Source organism: Perissodus microlepis, chromosome 13 (genome assembly GCF_051167445.1).
Source record: "Perissodus microlepis isolate ML-2025 ecotype Zambia chromosome 13, ASM5116744v1, whole genome shotgun sequence".
In the NCBI taxonomy this organism is placed as follows: Eukaryota; Metazoa; Chordata; class Actinopteri; order Cichliformes; family Cichlidae; genus Perissodus; species Perissodus microlepis.
This window is the reverse complement of record NC_140473.1, coordinates 6,621,165-6,637,072: the sequence shown is the minus strand read 5'-3', so window position 1 is coordinate 6,637,072 and position 15,908 is coordinate 6,621,165. Positions and strand designations below refer to the sequence as shown.

The window sequence follows — 15,908 nt, the reverse complement described above, 5'->3', positions numbered from 1 at the left end:
CTTTTTGCTCTGAGTGATTATGGCTTCATAGAGAAGGGCACATTTGTAGTTGAAGCTACAAATGATGGATGTTGCAGTCTCTTTTGAAGCTTTCTGTCATCTTAATATCAAATAACTAAAATTATTGGGGAAAAAAACGCCAACAGTCACACAATCTCTTGCAAACAATTTGGAGACAGTGGGACGGAAAACCTCTCTTTTAACAGGAAGAACCAGGCACGGGGAGGGGAAGCCATCTGCTGCAACTGGTTGGGGGTGAATGGTGGAAGGAAAAAGGAGACAGCATAAAAGATGCAATATACCAGATATTTTGATAATGCATGGCATTTATAGGACCAATGTGTATGGTAATTTTTAAACTGGTGTATAAAAAATATGGTTCTGTATTAGTATTTAGTTTCTCAGTGGTTGTGCACAACACTTCCTAAGGATATTATGATATATTAACTGATCCATCAATCGATTAATGTAAGTAACACATAAAGATATGTTTGCTTTTGCATCTAAATCTTATTTAATTCATGACAGATGATTTTTGGACCATGAAATATGGATAAATATAATATCTCGGATAAATATATATATCCGAGAAGCTTCTTCAGTTCTAAGGTCAAATGGTGGAGAGTCCCAGATTTAAGCTCTGTGGGAGTAACACACCAAGAGGGACAAAGGCCCCCTAATGATCATCTACCTAATCACATGAGCCAAGGTGTGAAAATGGGTGTAGGTCACAATCAGCCAGGGTTTCAGGTGAGCTCATTGTGAGACCTGGCCCCACCCTATCATGTGATTTCCTGAGGTCAGATGGCCCAGGATGTGAGTGGGCGTTATGGCGTCTGGGAAGGGATCTCAAAACTGGATTATAGATGGCAGACAGTTGGTGTCGTAAACCACCGCCTCTGTTCAAAGATGGTCGCTCACAGTGGACGTAAATGGCTTCTTTTACTCCTCTTTCAAACCATCTGTCTTCTTTGTCCAAAATATGTTCATTGACATCCTCGAAAGAGTGACCTTTGTCCTTTAGATGCAGATGGACCACCGAGTCTTGTCCCGTGGAGGTGGTTCTTCTATGTTTTGCCATACTTTTTTGAAGTAGCTGTTTGGTCTCTCCAATGTGGAGGTCTGGGCATTCCTCGCTGCACTGTACAGCATACACCACATTGTTAAGTTTGTGTTTAGGAGTTTTGTCTTTGGGATGAACCCGTTTCTGTCTGAGTGTGTTGCTGGGTCTGAAGTATACTGGGATGTCGTGCTTGGAGAAGACTCTCCTGAGTTTTTCTGATACACTGGCTACATAGCTAAAATCTGGGACTCGCCACCATTTGACCCTAGAACTGAAGAAGCTTCTCGGATGAGAGGTGAAACGTCTTCAAGCAACTTAAAGAAGTCCAGACGCTTTGCTTTCCAAGCTCCTTAGACTACGATGACCTGGATGACTGAGAAGCTTCACAGACGTTTGGAAAGAAAGGAGACTCATAAAGCAGCCATTTAATATTTTATTTTCTTTCACAATGTTTGGCTTTGTGTAGCAGAGACATGGCAGGTTTTGAAATTCAACCCCTTGTCATTCTTTTATGGTCTCTATTGTACTTCCTATACATATTAGTCTTTAATTTATTATATACTTTGACAACTGTGTTTTATAGAAATGGAACCCTAGACTTAAAACCAATCAAAATTAAAAAAAATTGGACTATATTAGGAGCTACATTAATTTGATTCACAGGTTGGATTCAGCTCGTCGGCTGGTGAATCTTATTTTAAAGATTACCTTGACATCATTAGGACATACAGAGCATATTCAACTCTTCATAATGGATCGTGGCTGGCTTCCAAACTTTGATGTTACCTTATACATCTTAAAGTCAGATTCAATGTGAACTTTCCCACCTCAACAGGTCCTTCATGTAGGTAAGAGTGATGCATTAACATTAAGGAGCAATAACCAAAACATGATGTTGAATTGAAAAGTAGCTTTTAAGCCAGAATGACACATTTCCTGTTGGTACTGTAGGTACCAGTCTTCTTACCATTCAGCTGACATCTTGTGAGGCATTGTTTTCTGTTAGTTTAAGCATTTAAAGGGTTACTTTAAAAAGTTTGCTGACTTTACCCCAGGAATAAAGATTTTTAAAAAGGTTTTCCTGTTGCAGATGTCTCTGAGAAATTCAGTTTGAATCTTTGAGTGTCCGGTCTCTGTCTCAGGATGTATCTGCAGGAGCCTGGCACAGCTTGTTAGCCACAAAAATGCTTCCAGGCTTGACTTCACCGTCACAAACGTTGACTACATTTGACTTTGACTGTAATAAAAACGGACACTCTGACACTCATTGTAATAATTACAATATAAGTCTCATTTTTATGAGGAACTAAATCTTTGCCAAGTAAACATGTTCAGTGTTTATATGCCCCTACGGGTCTTTACTTGGAAACTGACTCATGCCTTGATTAACACTGAAAAAGATAACTCGAACTTACAAATGACTGTAACTAAGACGCTACATAATATAAAGTTGAAGGCTTTACAAGATATGTTTGCCTTCATTCATTCATTCATTAGCGCTAACAGCTGAAAATATCTGGTATAATATAGCATCCTGCACGCTTAATTCCATGAAGTGAATCTACAGACCTGTAGCAACACACTGCATCGTCTGTGTTCCACTGGCCCCATTTACCCCAGCAGACGCAGTGATCTCACAGATTCCATGAAGCATTAAGCATAATGCTGCGGTCTGATTATTACAGGAACTTCTCTACAGTTTGCAAGTGGACACAAAAGCTGGCCTTAACTCAGGCAGAAGACTGGAAGTGGAGAACGAGTGCGTGTGTGTGCGTGGAGGCGGTGTCATAAAGAAGTGATTGTCACACTATATCTAGCACTTTAACAACCATGGACGATTTTTTTTCTTCTTTCATGACAGTATTTATATCACAGCAGCTTCATTTTTCTCTAACTCCGAAGGTCTTAACGCTTCTGTTCTCTGATAATCTACAGCTCTGCTCTCACTGACAATCACTGCTTTATCTTTGATTGCACAAGAAGGGCCTCTCTGTTTTGATTTACGACTGTCTTGTAGGTGCAGCAGAGTTGCAACAGATTGCGAACAAAGCATACTGATGTGATCGAGTGGGGTAGAGCCAAATTACAGGGCAGAAAAGTCCCACTTCAAGCAGCAGCAGCAGCAGCCGCCCCATAAATAGACAGTTTCCCTTGAGAACAGTGCAGGGGAACGTTAGTTTCTCTCACCCCCCTCAAGTTAAATGTGCTGTCCTATATAAGTTTGCCTCTGAGTTTCAAGGTTCTGGTGAGGCTCTTGGTGTGGTGCATGTCTTTGCACTGCAGTAATGGGAGGAAAGGCAAAGGAGAGGGCTTGTTCTCCTGTATTATGGTGTAAAGATGCACACAGAGACAACGTACTTGAGGGAGAGGAGGACAATTTTCAATTCTGGCACTTGAAGAAGTGCTCATAACAGCAACAAACAAAATCCTCAGAACATGGTATTCCTTCATCATGCATCATTTGAAACTCTGTTTAAAAAATAAATAAAATACAAAAAATTTATTCAATTTAACAAAGAAACACTAAAGACTGCTGATGGTTTAAATTTGGAACCCTATTTTATTTTACACATAAGGTGGGCATCCCCTATCATTCCCAATGGGAGCTCTTTGGAAGCACTCTTTAGGAAGGCTCTCTTGTACTATTATATAAAGTATTGAGAATTTGGTTTAATGTGAATTTCCAAAAGTTGTTTTTTATCTTCCACACCATAGAGCAGAGAGATTACCTTAAACAGATATGTCAGATATGCAACATAACCCAGTGTGTCCAAAAAAGAAAAAAAAAAGTCAACAAGTATATTAAATTCCATCCACAACCCCAAACCCTTCTCCACCCATTCTCTTCCAGATGTATTTTCTGCTACCCTGGCAGGAAATGGGTTACTCTAAATATACTAGACTGTTTTGCAGATAAAACCTGAAACATTTTAAGTCTAGGTATTAAAATTATTTCTGGAGTACATTTTGACTTTTACTCACATTTAAACAGTGAGCAAGTCGATTCTGATCCCTTGTTTGTCTTAAACACAATTAAATGATCTTAAACGTTAAGGCCCTAAGAACGTTTCTCTGGCTGACTTTAACCACTAAGAGGATTAAGAATTTCAACCAGCAGCTTTCTAGGAAACACAAAAAGAGGCTGTTTCATATCATTTGGATGCTCCAAGCAATCGACACCGGTATCTTTTTAAAACAAACAAACGCCAATGTTTAGTTATAACTTCTTCCTTTTAAAAACCCCGCTCCCTCTCACCTCATCCTCCAGCAGTGGAGGCAGATGCTCAAGATCGTAATCTCTGTCTTCGGCTTTTCTTAAGTACGCGTCCGCCGCATCATTCCCGGAAGTCTCCATTGCACCAACTTTGATTCCCTCAAGTAGTAAAGCGAATTTCGGAGCACACCGCAACGTTTCCAGTCGACAAAGATGGCATGTCTGAGCTCTCGGGGTAAGCTGGGCACCACTGGTGGGGGTTCAAATGCTCGCTGCAGTCCAGCAGTCAGTCGGTGGTCACTGCAGGACAATCCTGACAAGAAACGACGCCGAATAATCGATGCTTCCTAAGCGACCGTCCACAGCAGAGTGATGCTGCTGGAGGTGTTTAAGGCTATCGGTAACACCACAAAAATCAGGCTACACACACTGAAGGCGGTCATGAGCTGCGGATCTCTGAATCCTCCCTTTTCCCAGTGCTGGCAGAGCGGAGAGTACTGCTGCCTGCATGCTACAGTTGGCTTCACGCCTCCGTTCACAGTGCAGCTTGAGTGAGTCATATTCATCACTTAGTCCTTATTATCTCTTCTAATTCCAATGATCTGGCTTTGTACGAACTAGCGTGTACGTAGACTTATTTATTCTACCATACTGGCTACATACTCATTTCTTAATTGAATATGAACTATGCCCTCAACAAATTCTCTAAAGTCCTGTCAGTCTGCAAAGCTGACATTTATTATTATACCATCATAATGTGTTTAGGAACTTAGGAAGGTTTAGATTACTTTTTTTTTCTTCCGTGAGAGTGATTGGATCAAAATGTGTAATATTCTTCACATTCTTCTGGTTTTTGTATCTGAAATGATCTCTTAGTTTCATTCAAAAGTAAGAAGGCAACATTCTCAGCAGCATTTCTTCTTTGTATTAATTGCTACTTTGATTGAGAAATGAACAGGGCTTCTCATCTATCTTTGCCCAAAAGTCACTTTGAAATTTAATATTCTGAAACTGATCAAAGCTCAGTCCACTGATGAGAACCTGTGTTATAGTTAAAATGTTCAAATGAAGCTTTTAGTTGGCTAACTCAATCTATTAGATAGTCAAGAATAAAATGTTCTATTCTTCATACAATACTTGCCAAAACATCCCTCGAAATCTCCTGTTCTCTAAGTGAACACTAAAGCAAAGAAATGCAGTATTTATTAAAATAACTGACAGAATAGTCCACAGCAGACACCTTAAATTATAGACAAAAATACAAATTTTGCAATATTTGCATGACTTGCATGACATTTCTTTTATACCAAAGTAAATGTAATCCTAAGTTTATTATCAAGTAGCAACCACTGGGGCTGAAAAATAAAAACCAACATGGAAGTGCCAGAAACTGCAGTTCCTGGAGTGGCAAGCTGGCTCCAAACAGGGCTCTCCATGGACTCTTGTTAAAATGCCCAAGTTTAGCAGCATTAAAAATATGTTTACAGGCTGGCAGAGAGAAAAGCATGCTCTCTACGGATAGTGTCTAAAGGCAGTTCATGTAGGAAAGAGCAGTATGTAATGATTAATGAGATGAATTTAGAAATTCTGAACACTTTTTAATGAGCACTAAATCACTATGACTTTTTACTTTCCACAATAATTAGTTAACACAACAAAACACACCTTTCAGCTTTTTATGTATTTTAAAACCAGGTTTTGGAAATGTGTCTGTCTCTAAAGCAGTTTGGGTCAACTTCTATTGTTTAAATGTTCTATAGGCTAAATATGAATATGTGTTATAAGACAGTCAACACAAAAAGCTTTAGACATTTTTTAGTGCATGTTTAAAGAATATTGCTCTTTTCTAGGAAAAAATCCATTACCAGCATTGGTATTGCTACTATCGATATTTGGATCCACTCACCCACCTCTGCTTGAGTCATATGAGTCTCTGAACTGGACCGCATCATTGGGTTTGTGGTGTCTTCTGGGGAATCGTTAGACAGTTTAACAAATAACACGATTTGCTGTGACATTAACACCATCAAGAAAGTTTTTTTCTTCAGTTTTTCCAAGTGGAAACCTTATGAACTGGACATGTGTGTGCTTAATAAACTGGCAAATTACAGCAGGATTTTCCTATCCTCGGTCAGAAGGCACAGGTGACTTATATGATGAAAGAGAGGGTCCACAGCAATGATAATTAGGGTTCCTTTAATACAAAACATCTCCAGAAGTGAATTCGTGTGAGTATATGTATGTGTGTGTGGTTCTGTAAAATAACAGAAATTACAATTAGCAAACAATTAAAGTCAACCAAACTGGTCTAAATAATACAGAAAGGGTTGAACAGAAATGACTAAACACCACCCCCTGGTGGACACAAATGGGCTGCTGCACAGGGATAGACTCCATCTTTACTTTGGGCAGCTCAGTTCCCAAGGGTGGCGCCATTTTGGTCAAATCAGCGTGAATATACAGTGTCTCGTGGCTACACAAACCGCTGGAAACTCTATAAAAGCATCACACAATGTACATAGGCAAGTATATGATAAGTTACAACCATAGAACAAACAAATACAAGGCACTTACTTATCATTCACGCACATGCACGACACATGTTCAGTACAACAGCCCAGCTCCACCAGCGCTATCACGGTGAACCAGCGCAAACACAAAACAAAGGATGGGAGGAATGTACCATCTTAGCAGCGGTTAGAGGGGGTCCGTGGAACAGTCTATATACACAAATCACAGGGGTTTTATACAGCCGCCCCCTAATGTGTATAGCACATTAGTAAACATTAAAAAAACCCCATGTGAATATAACTAAGGACATTCAGCTGACAGTTCAGGTAAAGTGATAAGTTTTGACACAGGCCGTTGGTATTTATGTTCCCCAATGGCGACTTCAGCTACTCGCACCTGTCCATCCGGGCTGGGAAACACTTGTGTTACCTGTCCTACGGGCCAGGAAGCCCGTGGGAGCTGATAGTCCACCACCATGACAGTCTGTCCCACTCTCAAAGGTGGAGTAGTCTGGTTCCACTTCTGGCGAGGCTGCAGTCCAGGCAGGTAGCGCTGAATGAACTGAGTCCAGAACTGGTCCGCTATGACTTGGCTGTGACGCCATTTTCGCCTTCCAAGTTCTTCTCTGGTGCCATAAACTGCCTGGGGAAGGGAAGCATCGCGCCGCCCCATGAGCAACATATTTGGCGTGATCGGATCAACATCTGCAATGTCTGAGGAAACGTATCCCAGTGGCTTGGAATTAAGTATGCCCTCTACTTCAATAAGAACAGTAAGCAACAAATCCTCTGGCACCGCTTGACCTTTGAGAGCAACTTGAAGTGCAGATTTGACTGAACGGATCTCCCGTTCCCAGGCTCCCCCAAAATGTGGAGCATGCGGAGGGTTGAAGTGGAAAGTGATGCTCTGTTCACTGAGCTTCTCCTGCAGTCTTGGCTCCATCACTTTGAATGCCTCCTGCAGCTCTCTGTCTCCTCCTCTGAAATTGGTGCCCTGATCACTCAGTATTTCAAAGGGTTTTCCTCTTCGAGCAATAAATCTGCGCAGAGCCATGAGAAAGGAGTCAGTGTCCATACCAGTGAGAAGGTCGAGGTGAATGCAGCGGGTCGTAAGGCATTTAAATATAATGCCCCACCGTTTCTCTTGTCTCCTGCCTATCTTTATAGTGAAAGGGCCAAAACAGTCAATTCCTGTGGACCAGAATGGCGGCTGATTTAATCGCAAGCGGGTAGCAGGGAGATCAGACATCTTCGGTGAAACAGGCTTGGCTCTCCACTTCTTACACTCCAAACAGCGATACTGATGCTTCCTTATGGCCTGTCTGCCTCTTAAAATCCAATACCTGCGTCTCAATTCGGCAAAGACACGTTCTGGGCCAGGATGCAGGAGACGTGTATCATAGTCTTTGATGATGAGCTGAGTAGTAGGATGGTCTGGTGACAACACGATAGGATGCAGAGTGTCAACATCCATCTGCTCTGCTCGCCGGAGACGTCCACCTACTCGTATGAGGCCAAGCTGACTGTCATATTCGGGAGAAAGGTTGCTCAGTCTGCTGTCTTTGTACACCTCTTTCCCAGATTTAAGTGTGTGTACTTCAACAGGGAAGCTGTCTTGTTGTGCCTGTTTGAGAATTTGAACTTCTGTCTCTAGTCGTTGTGCCGCTGACATAGGGAGGACAACCGCCCCGTGGGAAGACAGGTAGGTGGTCTGCACCAAATCAGCCCAGGTGTTGTATGCAGGATCAGACTGTGCCAAATCTGTAGTGACATAGGCACAGAAAGCTGATTTCTTTAACTCAGTATTATCTTCAGTGTCTGTACTCACAGTAGGTCGTGCTGGCCACTGCTCGGATGCTTGTCTCAGGAAGGGGGGCCCATCCATCCACTGGCTAGGTTTTGACAGCTCACGTAATGGTTTTCCCCGGGTGATGTCATCTGCTGGGTTCAAAGCCGAGGGGACATACCTCCAGTTGGCGGCCCCAGTCAGCTCCTGTATTTCGGCAATACGAGTACCTACAAACACTTTATAGTGGCAGGACTCGGACTGGATCCAGTTCAACACAGTGGTAGAATCGGTCCATAAAGTAGTCTCACTAATGGGCAGAGTAAGCTCACTGAGGAGGAGTCTAGACAGTTGTGCCCCAGCCAGTACAACACACAGCTCCAAACGGGGAATCGACAGTTTCTTGCGGGGGGCTACACGTGATCTGGCCATGATAAAGGCAGTGTGGACCTCATGTTCTGCCGATTTAAATCTCAAATATGCCACTGCTCCGTAAGCATCACAGAATACATGCAGCTGGAAAGTTCCCTCTTGGGTTGCTGGGGCTGTGTAGCATCTAGGCAGACAGATTTCTGGTAGATACTGTAGCTCACTCACCCACTCTTGCCAGCGCTGGAGTAACTCGCCCTCGATGGGATCATCCCAGTTCCTGTCGTTCTGCCACAGACGTTGAACAATAACCTTTGCCCGGGTCGTGAAGGGGATGATGAAACCCAGTGGGTCGTATTGAGAGGCGAGGATGCTGTAGATGTTTCTCATGGTTGACTCCTGAGGAACCACTGGCCGACATCTGTAGGCGATCTGGTCTGTGGAGCAGTGCCATGCCAAGCCTAAGGTTGGTTCTTGGGGATCTGGTTGGTGTTCAGTCAACCACAGCTCGCAGGTAGGGGACTTTGCTTCAGAGAGGAGATGAGCAATGGCCTCTGGGTAGTTACTGGCCCACTGTCGGATTTCGAAACCACCAGTAGATAGAAACTCTCTGATGTTATCGACAAGTGGCCGTGCCTGAAAAGCAAAGGGCAGAGATTGCAAACAGTTATCGACATAAAATGAGCGCAGCACGGAGTCTAGTACTTGTTCATTGCCATCTTTGATCCTGCACATGGCGCTGAAGGGCATACGTGGCACAACAGGGGCTGCATGTGGTTCCAAAGGGCAGGACACACCACTCATAAATGTCCGGGCTCCGATCTCTTTCCATATCTCTCCACACGAATCTCAGCAGGGGCCGGTCATGCGGAAGAAGCCGCACCTGATGGAACATACCTCGTATGTCCCCACTCACAGCAACAGGGTGCTCCCTAAATCTCAACAGGACACCTATTAAGGATGGACCGAGAGTTGGACCTGGTAGCAGCTGATCATTAAGGCAGTCTTGCCTGTATTGGAAGGAACAGTTGAAAACTATCCTAGGCTTATTGTTATGATGCACAATATGATGGGGAATGAACCAAGATTCATCTGTGCGGTTTGCCTCTTCAGGAGTGAGCTTTCTTACATAACCTGCTTGTTCCAGTTTGTGTATTTCTGCATTGTACACAGCCGCTAGATCAGGATCTTTAATCAGGCGCTTCTCTGTGGACCGAAGGAGAGCCATCACTGCGTCATGGTCAGTTCGTAGTTTAGTGGAGTCTCTGCGGCGGAGCAGAGGAGTAGCATAGCGAGCTATTCCATCCACCTGTACACGTTCTGTGGTTTTCTGCAGTAACTCCAGTGCCTCTTTGTCTTGTTTAGAGCGAGTTACCTCTTTCTCTGATTGAAAGGGGAGCACATCTAACTGCCACAGCTTCTCAACGTTCTGTCTTAGCGCTTGAGAGGGAGTTGGTAACAGGGATGTGTGCAGACATGAAGCTTCAGTAGGTAGATGTAGAAAGGTAGCCGGTCCCTGGATGGCCCAACCGAGGTTAGTGTTGACAGCAACAGGGCTGCCTAGTGGACCAACTTTGACAGGTGACAGAGGGGTGATGAGCTGGACATTATCTGAGCCTATAAGAAGTATAGGCTGCACATCCTTAAATGCTTTGATGGGAACGTCGGCCAGATGTGGATATCTCTGACGGAGTATGTCCACTGGACAGGATTGTTTTGCCAGATTAAGTTCTTTAGCAGTAAAAACACGTCCGATGTGATGTTTGATTTGGGGAGAGCTGGGTGCACTTAGTTCAAAAGAAACGGATGTGCCTTGTAACTCTGACACCTCCTGCCTGATGGTTCGTAGTTTGAGGGACTCCTCTGTGATATTTAATTGCAGGTAATGAACTGCTGCAGATAGAACAATAGTCCGCTCTGATCCATCGTCAAGAATGGCGTAGGTGGACAGAGATCGCCCATTATTGTGGAGGGTAACTGGGACCACTTTAAGCATGACTCTACCTGAATGAGTGACTTGGTCCAAATACACCATGCTGGAGGCTGTACTCAATGTCAGGATACTCTTGTTTGAGCTGGAGGCAGCTTCATGAAGGATCTGCAGGTGTTGTTCTCCACAGGTGGCACAAGGTTTCTTCAGATTGCAACTGTCAGGCTGGTGACTCCGACCACATCTCCAGCATCTCTTATTGTCATTAATCCACGTAATAATCTGTGTAGTACTCAGCTTACTGAAGTCAGAACAGGAACTCAAGTAATGTTCTGTACTGCTACAGAAGGGGCAGTAGGGCTTAAATTTCTCTCTTTTCTTCCCTTTCATAGGTTCTTTACTGTCAGTAGGGGCTGAAGTAGTATTAGCCGTCGGTGTTGTAGGCTTGTCAGTGCCATAGTAGACTGATGAGGATGTCTTTAATGGTCGTGATGACTTGTCTCTACGATCTGAGCGGGGTTTATCAGATATGTAGCTTTCTGTAGCCCTTCGTGATATCTGTATGGCCTGTGACTTCCTCTCCAACCACTGTGCAAAGTCAGGGAGAGTATAGGTATTAGCTGAGTCACTCCGCAAGATGCCCTTTGCAAGACAATATTCAGCAAAACTGTCTTGATAGGAGAAGGGGAGTTTACTCAAAAGCCTGTCCACATGGGAGCCACACTCTAGTTCGCTCTTAGCAGCTCCTTCCATGGAGTTTAGTAGTCCCACCAAACTACTAACTGATAGAGCAAAGTCTTCAAACCCCTGTGCATCTCCAGCTTTCACTGTAGGAGCTCTCAAAATGTTGTTAATTTCACCTTGGACTAATTGGCGTGGTTGTCCATAGCGCTGCTGTAGAGCCTGCATTGCTTTAGTGAAGGGCATAGGGTCATGCACATACCTCTTTGCAAGCTGAAACGCAGGAGGAAACTTTAGATGATCCAGCAGTACTTGGAATTTGTAATCCTCAGACAGATGTGGGTGTGGTCCCAAAACTCCGTCCAGACCTTTCTTCAGTAGCAGGAAATCACTCTCTTTTCCTGTGGTGAAGCGGATCAGATTGGGTTTAGGGATGCCATAAGAAGAGGAAATAGCGATCTCCATCAAGTTCGGTCTCTGAGAGGAAAGCAGAGATGAGGAGTGTTGTGGGCTGCTCTGAATTACATCATGCTGTGAACTGACAGGTGGCGGTGCAGCTGGAGCAGGATGCTGATAGGTATACTGTGAGCTAACAGCAGGTGGCAGCACTGGTGTAACGTATGGCTGACTGAGAGGTGGGCCTGAAGTCCAAGGCGGATAACCTGGAGAGGGCATGCCAGGCGGCAGCGTGACAGGGTACTGCATAGTGCCAGGGATACTAAACTGAGCAGCACTGTGTGGCACAGACCACTGTGGGGTTGATGACGGCCAATTCAGGTCTCTTTGTTGATACCAGGGAGGATGTGGCTGATCTGTTGCTGTAAATGCAGACCGGGGTACCACTGGTGTTGGCTGAGCAGCTGATGGCATAGAAGAGTGGACGTATAGAGGGGGCTGAGGAATAGGTCGGTTAACAGGGAGAGTAGGAGCTGTTGACTGTAATATTTGAGGGTTATCAACATGATGAGCTGTGGAAGGGGAGGTCTGCTGTACAGTATGAAACTGAGGGCCAGGTATTACTGGAGATATGGGAGGGATGTTTTCCAGTCCGCCCATAGGAGGAGCTTGTGTAGGATTATTATCCACAGTTAGTAAAGGCATACTGTGGCTCCGGACCTGGGTTTGTAACTGTACTTGGGGGGTTCTTTGGCCAAAGTTCAAAGACACTTGTATAGCGCTCTGTATCTCCCTCATCTGCTCCTGTACCTGAGTAACACACTGCTCCATTCTCCTTATTCTCTCCATCTCTGGTGAGCCGTCGATGCCAGCGGTTTGGTGTATTGGAGTAGCTGCGTTAGTATTCGGTGGAACTGGGTTAGTCGGCTGTGGGGGATAGGTCCAGATGAAGTCATCCAGATATCTTGGAGCCCTATGTGGTCTCCTGGGCCGGGCACCTTGTTGTTCTTCATCATATCGGGATGTCGCCATGTTAGGAAAAGCTGTAATTACTCCGGCTCGAAGGACCACTTGAACTGGACATGTGTGTGCTTAATAAACTGGCAAATTACAGCAGGATTTTCCTATCCTCGGTCAGAAGGCACAGGTGACTTATATGATGAAAGAGAGGGTCCACAGCAATGATAATTAGGGTTCCTTTAATACAAAACATCTCCAGAAGTGAATTCGTGTGAGTATATGTATGTGTGTGTGGTTCTGTAAAATAACAGAAATTACAATTAGCAAACAATTAAAGTCAACCAAACTGGTCTAAATAATACAGAAAGGGTTGAACAGAAATGACTAAACACCACCCCCTGGTGGACACAAATGGGCTGCTGCACAGGGATAGACTCCATCTTTACTTTGGGCAGCTCAGTTCCCAAGGGTGGCGCCATTTTGGTCAAATCAGCGTGAATATACAGTGTCTCGTGGCTACACAAACCGCTGGAAACTCTATAAAAGCATCACACAATGTACATAGGCAAGTATATGATAAGTTACAACCATAGAACAAACAAATACAAGGCACTTACTTATCATTCACGCACACGCACGACACATGTTCAGTACAACAGCCCAGCTCCACCAGCGCTATCACGGTGAACCAGCCCAAACACAAAACAAAGGATGGGAGGAATGTACCATCTTAGCAGCGGTTAGAGGGGGTCCGTGGAACAGTCTATATACACAAATCACAGGGGTTTTATACACCTTACATTATTTATTCTGTTATGCAGCACTGTAGCAAATATGTATGTCTGTGCCTTGCCCCCTAACATACTACAGATCCAGTCTGCTAACCAAGGTCTCATCCAGAGAGGGTCACTTCTGCCTCCTGAAAACCAACATGTCTGTGGTATAGTGACTCTCTGCAGTCATCTATTTTAAAGCGAAAGTTTGCATTTTGGAAAAAAAATGAAAGAAAAAAAGCAGCAATAGCATTTCATTTACAAGCCAATCAGAAATGCATTTTTCTGTTATTTATAAAGAATTATTGTTGAAGCATTTTTAAAGAACTACAGTATATAATATCTAAATGTAATGTTGCACATATTTTTTTTTTGTTAGTCATTTCCCTGTCAAAACAAATTAGCAATGCAACCCTTCTCTCATTGTTATTACAAATGCACCCCCTTGCATATTTGTTTTAGCCCAATACTTTCTGAGACACCCTGATCCATCTTAATTGTCCACTCCATTTAAATATCATCTTGTGCCGTGTCCCAGTCATGATGGAAAGCCTGTTTGGGTTGCCAGCTGAGCTCTGGGTGGTGGTGAATGAGATTGCTATTATGCCGGCGGTGCCCCGTGGCTGCTGAGCGGTGATAGAAGGGCCTCTTTGGCCAGGCAGAGGGGAACCACTATTAGAACTGTTGACTGCTCAGTACTGTGGCATGTTGAGATAATAGAGGGAAGTACTTTTACTTTAGCAGCCACGCAATTAATGTGATCATACATATTCTGGCATATCCCCTCAATGACTTATTACTTGAGAACAAAGCAGCCTATTTGATCCTTGTTGGCACTGTGCTGTAGCCAAGTGAGAGATACATTCAGAAGGTATTTCATCTTCAAAAGGATTAGCTCCTAATGTGGAAACACTGCAGAACTCCTTGCTGCTGGGAACAACTGAATCATTTACAGCGAGGCAGCGCTTGGCAGAGATGAGCCCGATGTTATAATCTGAAGTCATCTTAGAGTATTATCACTGCTCAGTTTTGTCTATTTTCATATTTCAGGCTCAGATGTACTTCTTTTCCAACTTCCTTATTTGGGTATAGCTGTCAGAATGGGCGAGAAAGAGGAAATACTTTTGGCCTGTTTGCACTTTTAAGTCGGAACCAAACTGATAAAAGATGGGATGGGATGTTACCTAACGTGTTGGGAAGCCTGCAAATACTACAAACCTAGAAAACTAAATTACTTTACATATAAAGTGGGGAAGGTGAGCAGGAGATTCCAAGTAATAATAAACAAGGACAGTGACAGAATGTCAACTTATAGAAAAGTGCTAAGAAATAATGACTGTTAGCTAAATGCTAAAGTGTTCAAGCTAACATTTTCACAAAAAGTAAGAAATTACACCAGGTAGGAAGTCATTCTCCACACTAATCATGACACACGGTTGCTCATATGCAAGCTACAAGCTAGAGCTACTTTTCAGCTCAAACCTGCCCAAATCCTCAAATGCATGCACTCATGGCTTGTGCCACCAAAAACGAATGATTTATTCTAATATTGTTTAAGTATTTTAATAGATATGCAAAATTTAGCTAATTTACTGAAGTCAGTAAACATACTAGACATGTAAAATGATAGTTCCCATTTGAAATCCTTATGCATGAAAACATTTGTTGTAGAAAAGAATAGAAAAAGAAAGCTGTGACCCATATTTGGGATCCTGTTTGTATCCAAGGCTGATAGTTGACCTATGAAGTCTGGGAAGCATTGTTTCAGAGGAAATCCATGATGGACATAGAATGTCAAGCATGTGGAAACTTGCCAGCCTCTTCTGGAAATGGTGAATATTTACAGATGTGTCACAGAGATGTCAAAAGTTGCTATAGTCTTCAGTTCTGGTATGAAGCTTTAAAGTGTGGCTGTGTCTCAGCAGGGAAGCTCCTCTGAGAATATCTGACTTGGGAAAATGGCAAGAAAGCTTTTGGAGGTGCTGAGGTATGCAGGAAGTGTAGCAAAGTGTTGTGTTTAAATGAGCAAGAGCAGTATGTTGAACTATATGTAATATTGACTTCCAGCCACATGCAAATGTTGAATCTTTATACTCTTTTATTTACATCATATCATATATCAATGACAGTAAAATTATAGAAGTCAAGAGCTCTGCTGGCTCACCTGAAATCCGAACAGTAGCTTTGACTTGGAACATGAATGGTTAGTTCAACCAGGTTGTGCTT

At 43.3% G+C, this 15,908-nt stretch overlaps 1 protein-coding gene and 1 long non-coding RNA gene across 2 annotated transcripts in view; one reads left to right on the top strand and one right to left on the bottom strand.

The window, feature by feature from the left end:
• The window catches only part of kndc1 (kinase non-catalytic C-lobe domain containing 1), a 49,450-nt gene extending 44,691 nt beyond the window's left edge, over window positions 1-4,759 (bottom strand). The window contains exon 1 of the mRNA XM_084948188.1: window positions 4,320-4,759. Coding sequence (XP_084804314.1) covers window positions 4,320-4,418 — 99 coding nt within the window. The 5' untranslated portion in view covers window positions 4,419-4,759. The remainder of the gene's footprint in view (window positions 1-4,319) is intronic.
• Window positions 4,750-15,908, top strand: part of LOC146374564 (uncharacterized) — a 29,570-nt gene continuing 18,411 nt past the window's right edge. Inside the window, exon 1 of the long non-coding RNA XR_014801923.1 lies at window positions 4,750-4,828. This is a non-coding gene — a long non-coding RNA (uncharacterized LOC146374564). The remainder of the gene's footprint in view (window positions 4,829-15,908) is intronic.